Source organism: Macrobrachium nipponense, chromosome 7, assembly GCF_015104395.2.
Source record: "Macrobrachium nipponense isolate FS-2020 chromosome 7, ASM1510439v2, whole genome shotgun sequence".
Taxonomy (NCBI): Eukaryota; Metazoa; Arthropoda; class Malacostraca; order Decapoda; family Palaemonidae; genus Macrobrachium; species Macrobrachium nipponense.
This window is the reverse complement of record NC_061109.1, coordinates 11637513-11663212: the sequence shown is the minus strand read 5'-3', so window position 1 is coordinate 11663212 and position 25700 is coordinate 11637513. Positions and strand designations below refer to the sequence as shown.

At 42.8% G+C, this 25700-nt stretch overlaps 1 protein-coding gene across 1 annotated transcript in view; it reads right to left on the bottom strand.

Moving 5' to 3' along the window:
• LOC135217537 (serine/threonine-protein kinase atr-like) overlaps window positions 1-25700 on the bottom strand; it is a 796062-nt gene that overhangs the window by 6458 nt on the left and 763904 nt on the right. The window contains 4 exon segments of the mRNA XM_064253504.1: window positions 4077-4331; window positions 13914-14021; window positions 14764-14887; window positions 15077-15234. Of these exon segments, the coding sequence (XP_064109574.1) occupies window positions 4170-4331; window positions 13914-14021; window positions 14764-14887; window positions 15077-15234 (552 nt within the window). The 3' untranslated portion in view covers window positions 4077-4169.

Sequence of the window (25700 nt, the reverse complement as noted above, 5' to 3'; positions counted from 1 at the left end):
TTACTAATATACCCCTCTGAAAATGTTGTCATTTCAGTCAAACTTAGGTTGATCCTAATATCCTTTTTGGGGGGAAAGATCCTCTTCAGCATCGATAGCTGCATCAGGGATAGAATTCCTTGTGGATGGTTTCTCCCATGGCTAGCTGCAATTTTCTCTCCTTGATTCTTCCGAGTTCAACAGGGCCATTTCATTGGCAATGTCCACTTCGTATTCCTTAGTAAGAACGTCACCCCCATGTAAAGATTCCTATACTTCCTCTGCAAGGTTGACCTGGGAGGTACTGAGGACTAATGTTACATACATAGTTGGTTTTGCCCAATCATAGATCTAGATCTGAGAAAGGGTTAAATATCTGCTGCCGGAGTTCTGCCGGAAAGATCTTATCTCCCCCCTTCCTCACCTCTACTGAACCCTATGACCCATCAAGACAGCATAAAATGAGATGTTTTGTCCTCAAAACTTGCTGCCATACCCACTGGCAAAGAGCAAACCAAGCAATTTTCTATGGAACACTATAGCTGAGGGTCCCATGGGCCCCACAATAGCCGCCCTGTAGTGGTATAAAACAAGTTGTTATTTGAAGCTAGTTAGTATTATTTTTAAAGAGGGACACTTCTGTAGTTCCTCACAGTTTCCATATTACAGGTTAACTTGTATGCAGTTGTAACACATTTCATTAAATTATTTTAACTTAAACAGTCCAAGGTTCAGGTAAGTTTTCACATCCATATATGGCTATGTTACTTATACCCTGTAGTCCTATTGTACTGGCTATGTGAAATTTTAATTCCAGTTGTCATGTCATTCAGACTAACTGCTACGAACTACCAATTTGTTTAACTAACCCAAGCTACTGTTTTATGTGGCTTAGGTTAATGCTTCTAGTATAATCTATGTTAAACTAAGAATAGAAGATTTCTTAGAGGGCTCTTGGTTAACCTATTCTACACCACTGCCTATTACTCCCAACTTAATCTGGTTAGTCTACTACCTGTTCCCGATTTATATCACCTTCAAGGACAAAGGCTATATAAGACCCTATTAGTGTGTAGCCTTACAGATAGACTAACGAGTTGTAAAATCTAGGTTATTCTACTGAGCCTGGGATAATGTTTATAAATAATCCTAAGCTTATTTGTTCCTTCTTAGCCTAGTATAGGATATTGCCTAATCCAGATTATTATAGATCACTCCTAAATATATAGGCTATATAAAAACAATAACTTACTAATATGTAACCTTTTAGTTAGGCTACTATTTTTGTCTAACCAAGGTTGTTTATATCCAATCCAAAGCTATTTGGTCCACAATATACAACAAACTCACTAATGTGCAACGTTATAGCTAGGTTATCACTTACTCTAACCTGGGCTACTGCCAAATATAGCTTATCAAATTCACACTTAAGGGTATGGGTTACATAAAACACAATTACCTTAGTATATAGCCTTAAAGCTAGGGCTTTCATCCGGCACAGATTACTATTTCATCTAGTCCTAAGTTACCTGACCTAGGCAAACAATTTAGTCCAATAACGGGATGTTTCATAAAAATTGATCACTTAATACAAGGTACTGCAAAGTCCTGGATTATTTAGATCATGCTTAAGTGTACAGGCTTAAATAAAAGGAAATTTTTTTATTAATATGTAGCCTTATAGCTAAGTTATGGATTTATTTTGCCCAGATATTGTTATTTTCTGATCCTAGGGTCCTTGGTCTAAGCTAGGCCACTAAAGGATATGTAATCCTAGGTTACAGGCTACAGAAAACATCCACTACTAATCTAGTCTAAATTATTCTCACTTACTGCCTTGATTATTGTAGACGTCATATATCTGAAAGGATTTCCTTTATTAATGATACGTTGTGGAACATTTCTTTTAGTTAAACATACAGTTAGAATGACAATTCTTTCAAACAATTTGCACTTTATGAAACTAGCAACTCAACGATTAGAAAGTGTCGACCACGGGATGGCAAGAGAGGCCAGGTTTGGGCATCCACGCGAATTAATCATAAATTCCAAAAGTTTAATACTAAAACTTAACTGGAACTTAATATTAAGCACTTATCTTGCTATTTTTTAGCTTCCGTGATCTTCACTATTGAAGTCATTGAATTACTTCAGAATTTCAGGTAATACAAACTTTATTGCTTTAATCAAAGAAAAGTAATGTTTCTTGGTCTCCAAACGCACCTGTTGTTGACACTATGGCGGATTGTGCATAGTGCATTAATCACACTTCTTGCCAAGTCATGTTTTGACGATGGAAGAACCAGGGTTTATGGCGTCGCTGTAAAGATTCGGGAAAGTGCATCCTTATCTCTGAGTCTATCATATACTCCTTTAGGTGTTACAGTGTTTATCACTTCAACACAATACCCAGCCATGAGACCAGCTATAATAGAATTCTTTGACCTTAGTTTAGTCACCATGGAGCTCTGGTAGACCACCGAAGGGTAACTGCTTGAGGATGAAACAAGCGACTACGCTATTAAATAAGTGCAGTGTAGGGGTATGCAAATTCTGCATATAGGGGTTGTACTGAAATAACTCATTTTTATACACAATCAGTGCTTTTCACAAAACTTGTTAGGAGCATCACTGAAATAAGCAGGAAATAATACCCTCAATCTCCATACTTTCCAACTACTATAGTACATTTATTTGATCCATGCATCTCATGCCCAGCACCATTCCTTATGATGCTCCTGATTAGCTGTTCATAAGCCAACACAGGGCTGGAAAACTCGTAGTCTCTCTCAAGAGTTCACATAAGCAATATCTATGTTCCAACATCTTTCAAACATTATAACTTTCATTAACACCTCAATTTTACCAGCAGAAAAGGAGCGTTTCCCAATTTCATCACTAAACATCGTCAAGCCAATGATTTAAGGATTATAATGATATAAGAATACGTATTCGATTCTTCAGTAAATTTCATTCTAAATTATTTCTAATGAAACAAACATAAAATTCTTAATATGAAATATATTCTTTCATTCCTTACATGAGATCGCAGTGCATTATCATTTATCATCGTTTCATACAGTTTTGTAGTTTAAATGTCATGGAAAACAATGCTACCAAAAAAATTATAGGCAGGGCTATCAATATGAAAATAACAAGCAAAAGAATAAGAATATTAATCTCTTTCTCTCTTATCTTTATGTAGTCAGGTGTTGCTCACGTGATCTCCAATGACATCATCATCATGATCACACCCTTCGATAGAAGAAGTCTTATGGGGGGAAGGGAAGAATTTTAAGACTTCATTATCACCACTATCATTATCACCATCACCCCCCTCATATCCTATACTTGAAATCTCTGTGAAAAAAAATCATTACTTAGACATTGATACCTTCTGAAAGAAATTTATTCATCTCACTGATTTTTCTTTTGCTACCGTCAGTCCTTCTACATCCCTCTCATTATTCCTTTTTATTATATATTACAATTTTCTTCGTAATTCTTATATCATCATAATTCTTAAATTATTAACTTGTCGATGTTTAGTGATGCACCTGGGAAATACTACTTTTCTGTGGGTAAAAGTGAGGTGTAACGAAAGTTATAACTTTTGAAAGCGGAGAAGTGGAACATACATCCTGCCTATGTGAACTCTCTCGGGAGACTCAGAGTTTCCAGCCCACTGTGATTGGCGTTATCAAACAGCCGAATCAGGAGTGTTGTAAGGAAGTGCTGGATATCAGAGTGCACGGGTGAAGTGAATCTACTATAGTAAGCAACTTCTGAAACCATTCCAGTCCCTGGTTATCAGTGGGGGTTCCGTTCCCGGCGGGGTGCTTCTGTTAGGTATGTTACGGTGCCATAACTCTATTATCAGCACCTTACGGTGACGATAACAGAAACTTGACCCTTATGGCGCCCAAAATAAATCACCGATTTTATGTGATGTTAGACAAGCTTCATAAAACCGGATTACTCATTAACCAAGACCACTGATAAATATGGACTGCCTGTATATATCAAGCCATTTTTGAGTACTGTTTTGACTACAAAATTCAATTTCTCCCGGTGATAAGAAGTCAAGATTAACTTACCAAGCTTGAGAATCTGGAAATGTTCTCAAAAACCACATTCCAAACACTGGTGGGTGACGTGGTACCAATATCTGAACAAATACATCTCTCTTCTTAGAAAGGGGTGAATCTAACTTGCACATATGCTGCTTGAGTTTCACTGGTCGTCATACACACACCCATTCCTTCAAAAATGCGATAAATAATATGACGAAGGCCATGAAGATTTTCTATCCACTCAATCAAACCACATTCTTCATTGAGAGGTACCACTGCCTGAAACACAAGTAAACAGGTCATATTAATAAGTCAATGCATGAAATTCATAAACATGTACTTTTATCTTATATGCAAAGCTGACAGTCAGACTAAGTATGTACCATTATGTGTGTTAACTTACCACATACACAATTGTTCTGTGCAATGGTACAATTACTAGAAGGACCCCATTAAAACTGGATTGTACTTGAATGAATAATTATGCTACATACCATCCAGTCTTAATGAGGTCCTTCTAGTAACCGTACTATGTATGCATATGTGTATGTTTGCTATAGATGGCAAAACTATTGGACTGAAATGAACCAAAGTCAGACCATTTATGTATTTTTTATAGGGGATTGTTTTACCAGGTACCATTTTGATCCGAATATCTGACCAGATATCCAGCCATGCTAATGTCTTGAACATCATTTGTAGAGAAAAAAGAACTTTTCACATGGATCCCAAATATGCTATGACTTTTCTTCTACGATAAGAAATAACGATGATATTACGGTCCAAAACAATGTCGGCCTACGGTTGCCTGCCGCCAGGCTAGTCTAATTTATTCTAACCAGTCGATCGTCAATGACATCAATTAGTTAATCCTTTGGCCTCTTCTCAAGCAAGTGTTCCAGAAAATATGACCACCAGACGTGTCGCCAGACAGGAGCAAACGAGGCGAAAAACACCAGGGAATAGTTTAATTTCCATCCTTCCAGGAACAACAATCACCTGCATAACAATGGAGACTTACTGCCACACTTACATTTGCTTTGTATATAGTATACTCTTGTAACACATCATCTGTCATATACAGTACATATCCTATATTATATAAATTATATACGTATATATATTATATGTCCCCGGTTATCAGCTATTTATGCGCTTGTGGTACTGATAACAGGTTAATGGCTCTGTTAGGTATGTTATGGGGCCATAACTCCATTATTGGTGCCTTGTGGTGCCGATAACTGGAACTCGGTGCATTATGGGGCCATTAATCACTGATTTTATGGCACTCCACAAGCCCCATAAAACAGGATCACTATTAAAGGTGCCAGCTGGGCAATATAGGGCAAAACATGCAAAATCATGAAAAAATTCATGGAGCTTCATATGGCAATTGAGAATATGTATATGAAATATTTCGTCAAAATTCCTCATACTTTCATAGTTACAGGGTAATTAGTAAAAATTACTCAAAAAGCCAAAAACATTGATACGTACAAGAAAATGCAGTATTTCTTCTGTTATCGTTTAATAATTTTGATAATTATTATCAAACAAATTGTGAGCAATGGCATCTGTAGAGATTCCATGAGTCACAAGACGAGAAGACTGAGCTTTACACCCTTCAGTGCGACCAGAAACATGAGAGAGTACACGTTCGAGTTTCACCTCTGTCATTCGCTTGCTTTTACATCTGTTTTTCTTTGTTTCAGCAAGGTTTTCATCATGCCAAAGAGGAAAAGACAAACAAAACATGTTGCTAACACAGAAAAAGAAAACTGACTCTAACAAGAGTTCAGAAGGTCATAATATCAGTGATATTAGCAGTTTCCCGCGGAGAGAGAGTAGAGAGAGAGAGAGAGAGAGAGAAGAGGAGAGACGAGAGAGAGAGAGGAGGAGAGAGAGAGAGAGAGAGGAGAGAAGAGTGTTTGCATAAGAAGGTCGCGTCCTTATCCTTGGTTTATTAATACCCAAAAAGGAATATAAAATTCATAATAATTGTGATTTATTAACACTGTCTTTGTAAGAATGCAAAGAAAAACTTTGAATGCCTGTATCTCAAAATTATAACTATTGACCTCAAATTCTATCTTCTCTTTTAGTTTTAAAGCTATAGCACTGAAATATGATATTGTTAAGATACAATAAAGTTTGTTCATACTTACCTGGCAGATATATATATAGCTGTATTCTCTGAAGTCCGACAGAATTTCTAAAAACTTACGACACACGTAGTGGGAGTAGGGTGGTTAGTACCCATTCCCGCCGCTGGGAGGCGGTATCAGGAACCATTCCCATTTTCTATCAGATTTCTATCTCCACTGTCTCCTGAGGGAGGTGGGTGGGTACTTAAAATATATATATCTGCCAGGTAAGTATGAACAAACTTTATTGTATCTTAACAATATCATTTTGTTCATGAAACTTACCTGTCATATAATATATAGCTGAATCCCACCTTTGGCGTGGGAGAGACAGAAAAGGATTTAGGAAACATATATAGTAGATGATTGACATCTTGGTTCCTTACCTGTTAGCATAGCTGACTTCGTGATTACTGTCACCCAAGCCTGCATCTGCTTCACTAGAGTTACCAACAAGGTAGAGACCTGTTTAGTTGGTGCGCTCTAGATGATCTGCCAACGGGGATGAGACCACAATGTGACTAGACCATGACCATACTCAAGAGGACAACGGGAGGCAAAACCACCACCTAAGTTAGCTAATCAAATACTCCCATATACCAAAGGCTAAAAGAAGGGAAGACCGCATCGGCGGCCCGACCCTACAACCATAAACATTGCGAACATTAAAAACTCACCTACCCTTTTCTATGGGAAAGGATGAGTGCTACCTCCTGCCCCCAAGATAGTGTCTGCGGCGACGTATGGTCCAAGAGAGTAACAGTTCTCATATGTCGTTCTGACCTCCCGTAAATAGTGCGAGGCGAACACCGAGTTACTTCTCCAAAAAGTGGCACTTAAAATATCTTTGAGAGCCATATTTTTCTGAAAGGCTTATAGAAGTCGAAATAGCCCTTACTTCATGAGCGTTAACTTTTAAAAGCTTAAAGTCCACTATCCTGACAATAAGCGTGCGCCTCCTTAATGGTGTTCCTCAAAAAGAATGCCAGTGCATTCTTAGACATGGGCATATTAGGCCTCTTAACCGAACACCATAAATTCTCTGCAGAACCTCTACACTCCTTTGTCCTACGAAGATATTCTTTAAGAGCCCTAACAGGACAGGCAGGACTCTTTCTGGCTCTTGACCAATGATTTCTGCCATACCTTTTATTTCGAACGTCTAGGCCAAGGGTTGGAAGGGTTCTCATTCTTAGCCAGGAATGACATACTCAAAGAGCAGATTGCATTATGCCCTTTGAAGCCGACGTGTTTACTAATCGCCTGTATCTCGCTAACCCTCTTCGCCGTCGCCAGAGCAGTTAGGAATACAGTCTTCTTCGTCAAATCTCGCAAAGAGGCAGAGTAAATAGGTTCGAAGCGGCTTGACGTTAAAAACTTGAGAACCACGTCCAGATTCCACGAAGGCAACTTAGCCATCGGTACTTTAGTGGTCTCAAAAGATTTCAGTAGATCATGAAGGTCTTTATTATTAGCCAGGTCAAGACCTCTATGTCGAAAACTACAGACAAGACTTCTGTAGCCTTTAATGGTAGACACTGCGAGCTTTAAATCTCGTCTGAGATAAAGAAGGAAGTCGGCGATCTGGCTTACAGAGGTCGTGGTAGAGGAAAACTCCTTTCTTCCTACACCAGTCCTAAAAGCTGCCCACTTCGACTGGTAAACCGCGATTGACGAAGGTCTTCTCGCGGTGGCGATAGCTTTAGCCACAGGTTTCGAAAAACCTCTCGCTCTGGCCAACTCTGGATAGTCTGAACGCAGTCAGACTCAGAGCGGAGAGGTTTTTGTGGTACCTCTCGAAGTGGGGTTGTTTGAGTAGATCTTCTCCTTAACGGGAGAGATCTCGGAAAATCCACCAGGTAGGACATCACCTCTGTGAACCAGATCGCTGCAGGCCAAAAGGGGGCGATTAACGTCACTCGTCCCCTCCGAAGCTGTGAAACTTTCTCATCACTTCCCCCAGAATCTTGAAGGGGGGAAATGCGTAGAGGTCTAGGCCCGTCCAATCCCATACCAGGGCGTCTACTGCTACTGCCCCCGGATCGAGAACTGGGGAGCAGTAAAGAGGAAGTCTCGTCGTCCTTGCGGTTAAAAAAAGCAAAAACGTCCACCAAGGGGCGTCCCCAAAGACTCCACACTCTCTGGCATACGTCTTGATTGAGGGTCCACTCTGTCGGCAGCAACTGACCTTGTCGACTGAGGAGATCCGCCCGGACGTTCTCGACTCCGGCAATGAACCTTGTCAAGATCGTGATCTCTCTTGCCTTCGCCCAACTCAGAATTCCTTCGCTAGAGCGAACAGGGAGCGAGAGTGAGTTCCTCCTTGCTTCTTCAAGTATGCCAGGGCTGTGGTATTGTCCGAGTTGACTTGAACCACTCGACGGGAGACTTTGTCCTGAAAGAACTGGAGCGCTAATTGAACCGCTGCCAGCTCCTTGAAGTTGATGTGCCAGGCTAACCTGTTTTCCCCTTTCCCCTCCCAGGTGCCTGCCACTTTCCTCCCCCCCTAGTGTTGCTCCCCACCCCGTGGATGACGCGTCGGAGAACAACACTAGGTTCGGGGTTCCGAAGCTTGAGGGATATGCCCTCTGAGAGCTTTAACGGATCGAGCACCATCTTAGATGGCTCTTCACCTCTTCTGAGATGGTTAGGATCATATCGAAGTGTCCTTCTCTGTCCAACTGTCCGACAGGTGGAAGAACTGAAGAGGTCGGAGATGTAGCCTCCCCAGGGAAACAAACTTCTCCAGCGAGGAAAAATGGTCCCCAGCAGACTCATCCATTCCCTCACCGAGCATGAATCTTCCTAGAAAGGCTTGACACTTTTTTCTCTATGCCTTGTTTGCTGACGTTCCTGGGACGGAAAAGCCGAAAAGCCACTGAATCCATCTGAATCCCCAGATACACGATGGACTGTGTTGGGGTCAGATGTGACTTTTCGAAGTTCACCAAAAGTCCCAGGGACGCAGCTAAAGACAGAGTCGTTTTCAGTCCTTCAGGCACCGGGTCTGCGAAGAAGCTCGTATGAGCAGTCGTCCAGGTAGAGCGAGATCCTGATGTTGGAAAGATGGAGCCACCTCGCCACATTCTTCATAAGATGGTGAACACTAATGGGGCCGTACTCAGACCGAAACAAAGAGCCATGAACTGAAACACCTTTCCTTTCAGGACGAACCGAAGGTACTTCATAGACTGGGGGTGTATCGGGACGTGAAAGTAATGCGTCCTGAAGATCGAGTATACCATCCAATCCCCCGGTCTTAACCGGCCCCTAGACTGACTGAGGTGTCCTCCATCTTGAACTTTTGCTTTTCTATATAGAGGTTCAGACGACTTACGTCCAAGGACTGGCCGCCACCCTCCCGAGTGTTTCGGAACAAGAAACAATCTGTTGTAAAATCCTGGCGTAGCCAGGTCTAAGACCTGTTCCACTGCTCGTTTCTCGAGCATCTGCTCGAGCAGATCGAAAAGAATCCTTTGCTTTTCTTGAGGATACGACGGGGACAAGTCCCTGGGAGTGGAAGTCAGAGGGGGAGGCTTTACGAACGGAATCTTGTACCCCTTCTCTATGATGTTGAGAGACCGGTGTCTGCCTCTCTTTCTCTCCAGGCTCTCCAAACAACTGAAGCCTGGCTCCTACCGGTGACTGAAGGCACGCATTCTCACTTCTTGCCCTGGACTTAGCCGGGGCTCTACCTCTAGAACCTCTTCCTCGGGATACAGATCTAGCTGAAGATCCTCCACGAAAGGGCTTCTGCTTCTTAAACGACTGAACTCCTGAAGACGTGGAAGGTACAGCAGGACGTCTCGACGACTGCGTCAAAAGGTCTTGAGTAGCTTTCTCCTGCAGACTTACTGCCAGATCCTTCACCAAAGCCTGGGGAGAGATGACTCGAGAACGGCGCATACAAAAGTTCTGTCTTCTGTGCGGGAGAGACAGACTTAGCCGCAAAATTCAATACAGCGATCTCTTCTTCAACAGCCTGCTGAAAATGAGATGTTAATTCCTCTGAGCCATCCCTGACGGCCTTGTCCATGCATGACAAAACACTGGACAGCTCCCCCAAGCTGATCGAATCTGGCTTACGCGACTGGTTGTCTAGTACTCCGAGACACCAGTCTAAGAAGTTAAATACTTCTAAGGATCTAAACAGACCCTTCAACAGATGATCCATCTCTGACGTAGTCCACGACACCTTCGCTGAGGCTAACAGAGCTCTTCTTGAAGCATCTACAACGCTGGCGAAAATCTCCCTGTGCTGAGTCGGAACCTTCAAACCTAACTCCTCACCGGTTTCATACCACATCCCTGCCTTACCGCTAAGCCTAGACGGAGGCAGGGCGAAAGTGGTGCTTCCTTTAGCTTTCCTAGTCTCCATCCAAGTGTTAACTTTCCGGAAAGCCCTCTTGGTAGACAAAGACGTTTTCATCTTAACAAACCCTGGTGTCTTCTTAGCTTTCGACGACGAAAACTGCGATGGAGGAGAAGGAGGAGCAGCAGGAAGGAAGGTATCTCCAAAAGAATCACGGAGCAGCCGAGCCAAAACTAGATAGTCTGAAGAAGACGACGTCGAGGGTTGTTCTTCATCAACCTCTTCCGAAGAACAGCTCAATTCCCCTTCTTCCTTACCCGAGTTAACCTCCGAAGAAAGAGGAAGAAGACCTTTCACTCCAAGTCTCCTATCAGACCGATGACGAGAAGAAGAGGGTAACGTATCCTTAACAGACTCGCTAGCCGATACAGGAGCAGCAATCACAACTTGAGAAGAACGCGAAGTCGAAGGAAGACGTTTAGCGTCATCTAAAGACTCGGGAATAACGTCCGATCGAGAGCGAACTTCCGTACTCGCGTCCAAGACGCTCTTACGACGATGTCTAATAGCGTCCATCGGAGCGTCAAACCTAGCGTCCCTCCGAGCGTCCAACGAAGCGTCCAAATCAGCGTCCAAGTGAGCGTCCAACGAAGCGATGAGCGGACCGTCCCTCCTAGCGTCCCTCGAAGCGTCTCTACGATCGTCCCGCGAAGATACAGGAATAGACACTTGACGAGCGTCCCGATGAACGTCAACACAAGCATGACGAAGCGGAGCGGTGCGTTCCAAATTCCGTCCGTCAGAAACTAAAGCATCTTCATCAGAAACGTCGATGTCGGAACGCCGAGCGTCCTCACGTCGAGAAGAGAGGGCAGACTGAAGAAACCTCTCTCTCTCCTGACGTTTACTTCCACCTCTAGACGAACGCTGGGGAGAACGAAGTCTAGACGACGAAATACCATGAAACGGGGACGAAAGACGAGCAGGCGGAGAAGACTGTCTTGATCTCTTGATCGGAAGTCTATCATCCTTCTTACGGCCAGAAACCGTTTCCTTCTGCTTAAGTAAAAGCATTCCAGTTGTCGCTGCAAAGCAAGGATTACCTCCGTCTGCGAAGGATCTATACGAGGAGAAGAGCCATGCCTGCGAGAAGGTGAGGGCGAGGGGACGCCTTCTTCCTTCTCCCAGGAACAGCCTTAGCTCTAGAGCGACTGGGGCGCTCAAAGACGTCCTCATCGGAAGACGACTTAGTCTTCTTCAGGGGCGGAAAGGACACGCTTTCCGGAGAAGAATGCCAATCCGACAAAGCATGACGTGAAGCGTCCTGATCTTGAAACGTCCTCTTCAACGTCGCGAATCCGAACGAGATTCCCACCCCTTGCGGGCGGGGAGGACGCGTCGGAAGACGAGAAACAATCCTTTAGGACACGTGCTCGAGCACGCTCCTTAGCAGCCTGGGAAGCGTCGACAGGTACTGCTGAAGGGACGTCAGATCGGTGGGGGATCCCCGTAACCCTCCTTCGGCCTTCGACATGCCCTCTCCCTGAGTCCTGGGAGTCCGGCAGAGGTCCCAGCCTAGAGCGTCTATAGGGCCGATCGACGACTCCACTTCACTGGGGCACTATCACTACACTTAGCACTTTCCCTGTTTTCAAGGGCTAGAACCTTAGATTCCAGAGTTTTTCAAAGAATCTAAAAATAAGCGAAAGGGCATTACCCTCCGCAGACACCACTTGAGGGCCCGAAGGCAACACTACGGGGTTAGGAGTCAACAAATCTAAAGAAGGGTTAGTGTTTACATTATTACCCTGTCTACTACCCGATTTACTCCTGGAGGAAGACCTCCTGATCCTATCACGCTCTAATTTATTAACATAGGATTCATAAGTCTTCCATTGAGCATCATTCAAACTTTCACACTCCGTGCAGCGAAAATCATACCTACACACTTGCCCCCTACAACCTTTACACACTGTGTGAGGATCCACCAAAGCTTTTGGTAACCTCACCTTGCATTCGTCTTTCATACATCACTCTGGCACTAGCCGAACTAGAACCTGACATATTTAAGGAAAAAAAAACCCAAGCCAAAAGAATCAAAAACAATCCAAAGTCACGTATGCCAAGCTATCGATCCAATAACAAATAACCAAAAAGTCAAGAGGATACTCAAGCAAATAAAGTTTTCCAAATCCTGAGGCAGGAGGTGCTGTAAACAGATGTTTACAACACCGGCGACAGAAGAAATCTGATAGAAAATGGGAATGGTTCCGTGATACCCGCCTCCCCAGCGGCGGGAATGGGGTACTAACCACCATACTCCCCACTACGTGTGTCGTAAGTTTTTAGAAATTCTGTCGGACTTCAGAGAATACAGCTATATATATATCTGACAGGTAAGTTTCATGAACCAAATTGGTATATAACTTAGAAAGACATTATAGAACAATAAGATGGAGCCCTTTTTTCCAATTTTTGTTTATTTTTTTTTTCCTGATTTATAGGGTTTATTTTTTTCCCATAATGAAAAAATTCATATCTAGTAAAAGAATTACTTTTAGGAAAAAACTCTCCATTTTATTGGAGGTCTACTTCAGGTCTATATATGGTAGTAATCCCAAGTCTTAATATTAAGCAATCACGGGAGGGGAGGTACATGGCTGCAAGTTTGTGTGTGGCAGCAAGAAAAGGGGGTACAGCTTGGTGGAATCAAGATGTAAAGGATGCAGTTAAGTTGAAAACATTTTTTAAATTAAGAAAGCGAGGAAGGTTGAAACACAGAAATCAACAGACTTAAAAATACAGGCTGTCCCTGGTTATCGGCAGGGGTTCCATTCCAATGGACTTGATGAGCGAAATTCTCCATTAACTGAAACTCAGTGATTTATGGCCTTTATGGTGCCAATAACTGGATTTTGGCACCAATAACCGGTTAATGGTGACTCTGTTAGGTATGTATCAGTGCCACAACTCTATCATCGGCGCCGATAACCTCAAATAGGTGCATTATGGCGCTGTAAATCGCTGATTTAATGGCGCTAAACAAGCACCATAAAACCGGATCGCCATTAACCGAGTCTGCCGATAACCGGGAACTACCTGTACATACTTTTTTAAAAATCAAGAAGAGGTTAAGGTAAGAGCATGGAAAAATGCCTGGATTGAAATAAGGAGTGAACTCATGGATGATTTAAAGAATAATAAAAAGATATTTGTAGTTACAAAAATGTACAGGAATAATAAAACAAAACAATATATAAAAGATGAGTATGGAAACAGCATGGTAGTACTAGAGAACTAAATGAAAAATGGACAGGAAGACAGGAAAGATGATGAAGAATACATATATTATTGTGAACAACAAAATAACAACACTTTGAAATGTATATTCTAATAGAAGCTTACATATGTTCTAATATGAAGATCTCTCTTTCTTGATTCAGGATCCCGAAGAAGACATCGGTTAATAAAGGAATTGAACTCCATGAGACGACAATCTTTACGTAAATCATCCTGAAATTCAAATAAATTATACAACACTGAAATTTGGCTGCGTATCAAATCTAACTATACAATGTACAAGACAAGAATTAACAAGGAAATCTGATTTATGACTAATGCTTGCATAAGTAATTATGTCACTTTATTTTCCCATCACACTTTACGTTGTCCTCTACAGTATTACCATAAAGCATTACACTACAGTTCCAAATGGTTAGATAAACAAGAGAGGCCACCTAATGGGCTTTCGACTTCTGAGTATTCAGAACTACAAATGCTTTCGGCAATTATTCCTTATGACTAAATTCTTTCTTACTCTTCTTGAGTAAACAGGTCATCTTTAACAATTCACATCACTTTTGATTTTTTAAGCACCCCCCCAACCCAATAACTTTCCTTCTAATTCTGATTTGAATAAATTTTATCATCAATACCAGCAAAATTTAATAAAAGTTACAGTCACTCTGTACACAACAATGCTTCAATGATCAGATCCCCCTTGCAAAGGCAGATGTTTTAACCTACATCCAAAAATGTTCTAAAAAATTGGAAATAACTCATGAACTTTACTATGATTTTTAACAACATGCAACAGGTTATAGGCCCGCAAGTTCTTTCTTTATTCATATTTCAATGAGGTGGATGACAAAGAACTAACCAAATCTATTCTTACTGACACCAACTGAAGATTTTCAGCATAGCATCTGACCTCTTAACTCACTCATTTTTCTTTATTTTACTCTCATATCCTCACCTTTGGTTTACACATCATTATATATGGTTTCCCGTCAGAGCCAAGAAGAGTAATCTTCTTGGGAAGCTGAAGAGATTGCATAATTTCTATCTGATCCTCAATATTTTCTAAGTAAACTTGGTTCCTTAAAATATAAGAATCTTTCCATTAGATAACAGTTCATATTCTTCAGACAGATGAATATTAAATGTTTATATAGTGGATCCTAGAACTTAAAATAAAAAGAACTATATTTCATCAAACAGCTGTGCCAAAACCTTACTTTCTGTATATTTTTATATTCACCACAAAAACAAATTTAGTTATGACTTACTTAGAAAAAGGGTTGTGAGAATCTAATGACTCAAAAGATGCTGGAAGGGTAACTGACATTTGTTGCTGAAGAGGTAATATAATATTAGAGAAGTCTGGATCTGTCAACAGCCGCGGCAAACCTCTAAGCAAAGTATTCAAACTAACATGCTGTATTCCCTGGAAAAATTAATTACATTCAAATTATATTCATATTAATTATAGAATTTTCAAGTTCACAGAGGGGGTGACATTAAAAACTTTTTGTGTATAATAGCAAATATGAAATTTTATATTAAAAAAATTTACTTATCATGCATAATAAACATGACAGATTTCACTAATCACTTTTAACAGGCCAACAGTACCAGCAAAGCAGGAGTTAATTGATATACTATGTGGGTTAGCTATCCAACTAGGGAAATAAACTTACTCCGTCACCAGACTTTTCCAAGCCAAAACATGATCACAATGGTGCCATCTATTAACAAAAAAAAAAAAAAAACAAAAAAAACTAAATCTAGTTTAACAAGAAGACTTATTTAAATCATATTTTGACATTTTTGGTTCAGAGGCGTAAATACCTCCAAAACAATATGTGTTTTTGTCATTGAAAACTAAAACAGGGACACTGCCCTTACCATTCATAAACCAGCATTCAAAAGTTTCTCTAACCATATTTATCCTAAATTATCTACAGGCAAAACACCACAGGATGGCAGAGAGTGGTGCTACCTGGTTGCTGGCAGGAAGGCAAGAGGGGAGTCAGGGACAAGCATGACGATACTGACGATGGTTTGGCAGTAAATTTGGTTTTATATTCTTGGAAGGTACTCACAAATTATGCCATGCAAAGCTGTTTATCATTTCCTTAGTTATATACACTGTACAAAGCGAGTAGTAAGGTGTGCCAACTATGTATAGTTTGGTCAACATTTTTTTTTTTTTTTCCCCGTTTCCAATTTCTGATCTTTCAGTAACAGTGAAAACCAGGGACATTTCTGAGGACAGCAGTAGCTGGGGACACGTCACTGAAAACGGGGACTGTACCCAGAAACTGGGGATGTTGGTCACCGTACTTTTAAACACTTCATATAATGAAATATAACCTTGTCCCATATAAATAGCATTTCTAGAGATTAATTTACACTAAATAGAAGCAAGAAAATCGCTCTTAATTGAGTTGCATACGAGAAAATAAATCTACTCCATCAGCTGATTTTTCCAAACCAAAACATGATAGTTTTTTGTATTTCATTTCTGGGCACAGTCCGTGTCGCTTCTTGAAATATATCCCTTCAGTTCATATTTCTAGGTAAATGATACTAACATTACCAGAGAAAAATAAAAGAGGGGGATGTCAGAGTATCCTGACTCGCTCATCCTAAATAAAAAGAGGGTGTCGGTATGGTACTGGGGCGAGTGAGACCACTACCATGGACCTCTTGTCATTTAGAATTCTCCTCCAACAAAATCCCCCTCCCCGAGAGAGCTGGTACACAGGCCGCGCCAACAACTACTACTACTCACCCACCCACGCCGACAACAGCGCCTCTCGTGGCCATCCTTTTCGTTAGCAACATTCCGCACGCACGTGAATTTTTGAGCTCTGTGTTCGTGCTTTTTTTTTCTGGAGTTACCTGACATCATGGAGTTCCAAGCTATTGCCACAGCTAAGTTAAGTACTGCCGAAAGGTTACACGTAATTTTAACCAGTCAGGATCTGTTTTCAACCGTTTTTTAGGTTAATTAACGGCACCTCCTTGCCTGGCCTCGGGGTCTGCCATGCCGGCTCGCCTCGTGTTTCTTTGCTAGCTCCTTCGGTCTCCCATACCGTTGTCGCTATTAATGTGCAGTATTTATGATTCTTATAATGATTACATTAAGCGTGGTGCGAAATGTGCTGCTATTTTATCATTTATTTTATCACATCGCACTTTTAGGAATCCTATGCCTATGTCTTAGCCCAGTGTTCATGCATGCATGTTCCTTTGTCTAGGTCTGTTAGTCCTGCCACCCTGGCCGTCGCCCACCATTTTATGTATCGGCAGAGGCCAGCTCCTGAGCTGTTGGTCTACCTACCTTCCAGGTAGGCTAGCCTAACTTCTCCTGGACGCCCCCCCTTTTTCTTTACTCTCGATTTCCTTCCTTTCTGTTTTATTACTAATTTTACGATGTGTTCTGTTTGTGTTGCATGTTTGAGACGGTTCGTGTTAGGCTAGGCTACATTTTGTCTGTCCCATTTGCCAGCGTGGTCCAACCACGTTCGCGGTGGGCCAGCTGATCACCATGAGCCACCAGCTCAGTCCCCCATCTGCCTCCCTCCCCTCTGCGGGGGGGAGGCAGTCCTCGCTACAAGCGCATCACGGTCGCCACGGCAACCAACCGGGCACTCCTCCCCTCCTCCTCCCTTCCCAGGGAGGATACGGGAGTTACGGGGGGGGGGGGTGTCTTGAGCCTGGCTCGTATACCGTTCTCTCCCTGGGACCCGGTGGGGGTCCCTCATGCGTTCGGGCTGGGTTGGCCATCCCGCCCGCTCGTACTGGGTCCTCTTCGGGTCTCGTTGTAGCTCTCTCCTCCCTCGGTCTACCCTCCCCATCCGTTCTACGGCGGACTCTGTGGGGGGTAGCGGAGAGTAGCTCTCACATGCATCTATGTTATCTATATTTATAATGCATTTTATTTATTTCATTGTTCTGTTATCACTTTTCTGCTAGTCTGGCAGAGCGCCCGCTCACCATCCGGGTTCTCCGTCGGCTGGCGAAAATTTTGTAAGGCGGAGCTACGCTTCACCAGCTTTGGTTAATATTATCTGGGTTAATCTTCTTGTGTCTCTCCGCTGTGCTTGTACCCTCACCTCGGTGTTCCCTCGGTATATGAGCAGGTAACTGGTTTGAAGGAAATCTTCACTCCGACGTACCGGTGTTTATCGGACCAGTTTACCACGTCTTACGGACTATCTCTTACGAAGTACAGGAGAGGATTATGCCCAGAAAAATTCTCACTCCGGCATGCAGCGGAGTATAATTTCTCTTAGCAGGTTAGCCCTGTTAGTAACTGCCAATACTCATGTATCTGTCCACTTACAGGCTACCAACTGCCAAGAACCGGGGTGTAACGCCATCTTACAGGATCCCTGTGGTCACGAAGTCTGCCGGACCCATGCTCCCTGTGCCATCCGCCATAACGACTTGGTGGTATGGCACCACAAAGCCTGCTCCATTTGTTATGATCTAGTGGATCAGTTTACCGCTGGAGTAAGTATATACCAGAGTAATATACTTATAACTGTTCTTGGTATACTCACACTGTTATAAGCAATATGTTAAGTGATATAAATATTACTTAGTCTTAAGTGTTAATCACATATCTTCGGGTTTCGTTGTAAGGACTACAATGACCCTCTCTTTCAGGCTACCGCCGTGAAGGACGCCGCATCGGCTACCTTGAAGGCCTGGGTAGGAGGACTTTGGGAAGAACGTCTCCAAGGGGCAGCCATACATCCTAGACAAGAGTATGGCTGTCCGCCTCTTCCCAGGCGGCAAGTCGACCGGGTACGTCGACCCAGCAGCGGCAGCTCCGTGCATCGCCGCTATCCAGCAGCAGGTGGCGCAGGCATTGGCGGACCAAGGGACCCCGGAGATCACCGAGGATGTGGCGGCACTTGACTTAAATGTAGAGCCTATGGCGGTAGGTGACAGTAATTTGTTAGTTGAGGTAGGTTTGCTAGGAGCTCAAGGGCTTCCCTTGGGCTTATCTGGATCTTCGTCCCCTATTCCTTCTTCATCTTCTTTTCAAGGCTTTTCTGAGTCAGACATTCCGGCGAAGACGTCATCAGCTTCAGCTATCCCTAAAGTGAAAGGGCAGCGTGAGCAGAAGACTCTACAGAGGACGTCTTCTAAGAAGACTCGTCCTCATCATCTCATAAGACTCCGGCTCACCAACCCGGAGCAGAGAAATCGAAGTCTTCTTCGACTTCTCATTCTAAAGGGTCTAAGGGCAAGTCCTCTAAAGAGAAGGCCCGTGCTTCAACAGAGCCAGAGCCTTCGACGTCTGCCGGAGCGCGTCCGAAGACTCCTGTGTAAGTCAGGGACCCAGTCCCTTCGACACCGAGGCATTCACCGCCGGTGTTATGTAACAGGTGGGAAACCTAGTCGGTAACATGGTTAACGACAGGTTAGAACAGATGCTTTCACCCATCTCCACCTCGTTTGAGGAGTCCGGCCAGTCAATCCGGAACATTTCGGAGAGGCTGGCAAACCAGGAGAATCTGTTGGCGGGGCTCAGGGAGAATCCCCCAGCAGTTCTTCCTCAAGCAGGTACCGGATTACCAACCATGACGGACTACAACTCTCTCCCTCCCTTCACCATGAGCAATCCTTGGAGGGTCGCAGCTTTTGCCCCCTTCAAGGATGGAATGATTTCCATCCCTGATTGTGGAACTCGGAGAATAGAGGACCTCGAGTTCCACCCCACCAATCTCCAACCACCCTTCATGGGCTATGCTCGCTTGACGGAGACAGCGATGAGGAGGGAGGATAGGATCCCAAAGGAAACAGTTATTTACAGTCGGGATCAAGCTCAGAGGGAATGGGTTAGAAGCCTTGAAGAGTGGGATTGCGTCAATACCAAGCTTCAGGCTTTCAAAAGCCCATTCACCATCTTTGTATCAGAGGAGGAGACACCACTGGCTAAGGTAACTTTTCAGGCCGCCATGAAAGACGAGCCTATGCCTCAACTGAGAGAGTCTGAGCCATCATCTCTACTCTTTCCAGGATACGAAGGCCTCTGGGCGAATCTACCGGCCACCTTCACGATCGGGAAGCTCAAACCAGATTGTGCTATTGCACAATTTGGGGAGAGACTCCCGAGGTTGCCAGATAACCTGATTCAAGCGGAGTTTGACGCTAGAACTAGGTTAGGGAGGACCTTGAACGCCCTAGTTATGACAGAGGTTGCCGCAATCACTTACGGGACGGAACCTCTGTTCAAGCTATTAGCAAAGGCGCAAACACACAGAGTAGTGTGATCTTTACGACTTTATAATAGCTAGACGCAACTGCAGGAAGCACGTCCTGCAGGAAGCCACAATCAGACACGAGCCGAACAAGCTACTTGCGTCTTCCATCTGGGGCGCTGACCTCTTCCCCGAATCTGTGGTGAACGAGGTTCAAAATGAGGCGACCAGGCTAAATCAGAGCCTTAAGGTCTGCTGGGGACTTTCTGTCAAGAGGAAGCCAGAAGTTACCCCCTCAACCACGAAGAAGCTGAAGAAGCCCAGGAAGTTCCCACCTTTCCAGGCTGCTCAGCAACAACAAGTTGTTCAGGCAGTTCCTATGTCCCAGGTGGTTCAGCCATCGGCGGGCAAAGAACCAAGCCCAACCAATTCTCCTGCTGGCATCCCAAAACCAGCCCTCGACCTCTTATGCTGTATCTCCGGCCTTCAATCCTGTTTTCGAAGGGCAGGCATTCCAAGCCTTCAACAGGTTTGGGAGAGGAAGTAGAGCTAGAGGTGCATTTCGCCAGAGGGGTGGCAGAAGGACACCTAGCAGGGGAAAGCACTTCCATGGAGGATGCGGATCACGCCCTGCCCAAAATCAGTGAGAACCCTCAGGTAGGAGGGAGGCTGTTCCTCTATCGGCACAGATGGGGATTCAGCAGTTGGGCACAGAGCATCATGTCCAAAGGGCTGGGATGGAGTTGGATCAAAGGTCCCCCTCCATCCAAAACATTCCTTCAAGAACCAACAAAGGAATTGACAGAGTATGCGCAAGAACTCCTTCAGAAAGGAGCAGTGTCAAGAGTCAAACATTTAAAGTTTCAAGGACGCTTGTTCAGTGTGCCAAAGAAAGGCTCAACAAAATGAAGAATAATCTTAGACTTGTCCCGTCTAAACTTATTCATTCGTTGCGACAAGTTCAAAATGCTGACTATCTCGCAGGTGCGGACCTTACTTCCCCGTGGGGCCGTCACCACCTCTATCGATCTTACAGACGCATACTATCATATCCCAGTTGCGAGATACTTCCGCCCATATCTAGGCTTCAGGCTAGGAAACCAGGCATTCTCCTTCAAAGTGATGCCCTTTGGGCTGAACGTAACCCCCAGGGTATTCACAAAAATAGCGGAATCAGTAGTCGCAACAACTAAGATCCCAAGGGATAATGGTAGTAGCGTATCTGGACGATTGGCTCATCTGGGCAACAACCGTCGAAGAATGCCTCAGGGCCACGAGCAAAGTAATTCAAGTTCGAGAACATTCTGGGGTTCCAAATAAACAGAGTCAAGTCCAGGCTAACGCCGGAATCTCGTTTTCAGTGGCTCGGCATTCAGTGGGACATGAACTCCCACACTCTGTCAATTCCGTTGGCCAAAAGGAAAGAAATAGCCAAGTCAATAAGGCAATTCCTCAAATGCAAACAGACATCAAGGAGAAACCAGGAAAGAATCCTAGGTTCCCTCCAGTTTGCGTCAGTCACAGATGTTCTGCTGAAGGCAAGGTTAAAAGATATAAATAGAGTTTGGCGCTCAAGAGCAAACATCAAATCTCAAGACAAGTTGTCATGCATCCAGCCGATTCTTCGCAAACGTCTCCGCCCCTGAGCGGAGGCCAAAAACCTGTCCAAATCAGTCCCTCTCCAATTCCCTCCTCCGGCGTTGGTTGGTTTATCCACACGGAACTCTCCTGAGCAGTTGGGGTGGTTATTCCCAATTCAAGAAAGTTCAAGGGACTTGGTCGCCTCAATTCCGCCGGCTTCACATAAACAACTACGGAAGCTATGGCAGTATTTCTCACACTGAAGAGGCTTCTACCAGCCAAGAATTCCCATATCAAGCTAGTATTGGACAGTGCAGTGGTAGTACACTGCATCAACAAGGGAGGATCCAAATCAAGACATGTGAGCCATGTCATGATAGCCATTTTCTCTCTGGCAGCCAAGTACAAATGGCATCTATCCTCCACTCATCTGGCGGGAGTAAGGAACGTGATAGCAGACGTTCTGTCTCGGTCAGTTCCTCTAGAATCGGAGTGGTCCCTGGACAGGCGCTCATTCCAGTGGGTATGCCAAAAGGTCCCGCAGGCCTCCAGGTGGATCTTTTCGTGTCACAATCCAACCACAAGCTCCCTTTGCTATGTGGCCCCCAACCTGAACCCTCTGGTAATCAATGGAGAAAGATATACATCTTTCCTCCAGTAAATCTTCAATTGAAAGTCCTGAACAAGCTCAGGTCGTTCAGGGGACAAGTTGCTCTAGTAGCCCCGGATTGGCCCATGAGCAATTGGTACCCTCTCCTGGGAAATTGGGTCTTCGGCCTCAAAGGATCCCGGACCCCAAACTGTCTCAAATGAGGACTGTGTTCACTTCCTCAGGAACTCTCAAAGCCCTAACTTATGGACTTCATGAAGTTCGCAGCTAAGAGAGATGCAAATATCGATCCCCAAAATATCCTTTTCTTAGAATCGGATAAGAGGGAATCAACATTGCGCCAATATGACGCAGCAGTTAAAAAACTAGCAAATTTCCTGAAGGAAACGGACTCTCGAACCATGTCAGTTAATCTAGCTATATCCTTTTTCAAATCCCTGTTTGAAAAAGGTCTAGCAGCTAGTACTATTACAACCAATAAGTCAGCTTTAAAGAAAATCTTCCAGTTTGGCTTTAAGATAGACTTAACAGACTTACTTTTCGTCTATCCCTAAAGCTTGTGCTAGGCTCAGACCTTCAGAAAGGCATAGTTCAATTTCATGGTTCTTGAATGACGTTCTCAAACTGGCTTCAGATACTGACAATGACTCATGCAATTATATGATGATATTAAGGAAAACATTATTCTTACTAAGTCTGGCCTCAGGAGCCAGGATATCTGAACTGTTGGCTCTTTCCAGAGACTCTGGCCATGTTGAATTTCTCCCTTCAGGAGAAGTTCTATTATCTCCAGATCACAGTTGATGTGGGCCCCTTGGAAGACCCTCCCTCTTCCTCAAGACCCATCTCTATGTCCAGTGATGACCTTACGAGCCTATCTGTCCAGGACATCCTCTAGGTCCTCAGGTCCCCTTTTTATAAGGGAAAAAGGTGGCACTATTTCCTTAAAAGGGATCAGGCAACAAATTCTATATTTTATTAAACAAGCTAATCCTGATTCATTCCCTAAAGCCCATGACATCAGGGCAGTAGCCATCTCAATTAATTACTTCCAGCACATGAATTTTGATGATTTAAAATAGTACACTGGCTGGAAATCGCTGACAGTTTTCAAACGTCACTACCTGAAATCCTTGGAATCTCTTAAATTTCCGGCAGTGGCAGCGGGAAACACAGTTTCCCCTGACACTGTCTAGTAGTTGTAGTCGAAGATCCAGATCTCCTTTCTACCTGCCTCACTAACAATTTCCTTTGATCCTACCGTCAAGCTCAATCCTGTTTGAGCTTAGCTGCCTAAAAAGCTAAGTATCGTGATGTGTCCCTTATTTTTATGCTAGGGTCACTCACACCTGTAAATAATTAGCCAAAATAGGCTATTTTGTGCTGATCCCCCTCATTTTTATGCTAGGGAGACTTACTTGTATATACTAATAATTAATGTTTTCTAGTTTTAAGTTATCATAAGTTAGCCTTAAGTGTAATTTTAAGTCCTTCTATATAATTAAGGCTAACACATGTTACTTTATATTAGTTGAAGATTTAGTATGATAACTTTGTAAATAATTTCAAAACTAGATTATAATTATTTTGTTTTACTTTGGTGTTTTCTTGAGACCTTCTACTGTTTCTTTTTTCCAAGCTTGTGCTAATTCTCTGGTACTATTTCACAAAGTGACACGGACTGGGCCCAGAAAAGGGATTTTGACGAAGGAAAAATCTATTTCTGGGCAAGGGTCAGTGTCGCCCAGTGAAATCCCCCCCTGATTATCTCCCACCCTTGCGCCCAAGCTTGGTCATCTAACGTCAAGGATGGCCACGAGAGGCGCTGTTGTCGGCGTGGGTGGGTGAGTAGTAGTAGTTGCTGGCGCGGCCTGTGTACCAGCTCTCTCGGGGAGGGGGATTTTGTTGGAGGAGAATTCTAATGACAAGAGGTCCGTGGTAGTGGTCTCACTTGCCCCAGTACCATACCGACACCCTCTTTTTATTTAGGGTGAGCGAGTCAGGATACTCTGACATCCCCCTCTTTTATTTTTCTCTGGTAATGTTAGTATCATTTACCTAGAAATATGAACTGAAGGGATATATTTCACTGGGCGACACAGACCCTTGCCCAGAAATAGATTTTTCCTTCGTCAAAATCCCTTAATACAATAGTAATATAAGACTGCATACTGTATTATTGAATAGCGAAGTAAAGGATAACTTTTTAAAAGAGCCAAGGAAAAGATGCATATTCGTTATGTCTGTATTTTGTGAGGCGGTCTCGGCACTCAGGCTACGCCACCAACAACCAGACAACAGTGCTATAAATCCTATGGAGTGTAAAACCCAATTATAAATGTATTGAACAAGCGCCGTAAAACCGAAATGCCGGTAACTGTTGCTTCCTATATATGAATGTTTTTAATTTTGTTTCAACCCCTTGCTCACTATCAATATTATCTACCACCCATTACTGATGTTAACAATATGTATATGGAAATAGATTGTTTTTGGTTTTTCTGTTTTACCTCATTATGGAGAGTTACAGGAGAAAATGACTACCACAATTCTTGAAAAAACACATACAAAAGAAAAATTATGATTTTAATCTCCTTTAAATTTAATGTACTTAATTGAGCTTGGTTACCAGGATACACATTGCCCACATAGTATCCATTAGCAAGTAAATCATTCATTTGTTTTATATTATGCTAGCCTTGTGCACGAACAGGCTCTTGCTCTAGGGCAACCGGTAACCAAGTGACAGAAACGGTTAGTCTGTCATCATGGTATATTATGTGGCTGCACTTCCTGGCCAACAGTTGCCATATACCACCTGCTGATTAGTGCATGCTGCCACATACCTTTTTCTAAAACATTAAAGTAACTGATGCAATGTTTTGTCCCACTGGTAATAAAGGTGGAAACACGGTGTTTTACACAAACACAGTTTTCATCATAGGACAAAACGAGTCAAACAAATTATATAGTACATATATATGTATATATATACAGTATATATATATATATATATATATATATATATATATATATATATATATATATATATATATGTATGTATATATATATATATATATATATATATTTATATATATATATATATATATATATATATATAATATATATATATATATATATATATATATATACATCTCATTTATCATGTGTTGCATTCTTTAGAGCTCAGATAACATTAGCCTAACCTCTATTCCTCAGTAATGCCATCCTCTTGTTAAATAAAAGAAAATAAAAATAATGTTTACTTTCTAAATTAATTTCATTTTTGGTAGATTGTACTAGGCTAGGCTTTCAAACAAGATTACCAAATTTGTGGCTTATGTAACAACTCATAAAATCTCTTATAATTAACAACCATTTACCAAAGAACTGACATACACAACATCAAGTATGACATAAGCAAACAATTTGGGAAACAGCTGTTTTATGATTATTGAAGTTTGCCTTTGTATACCCATTTTGCATTCATGTACACAA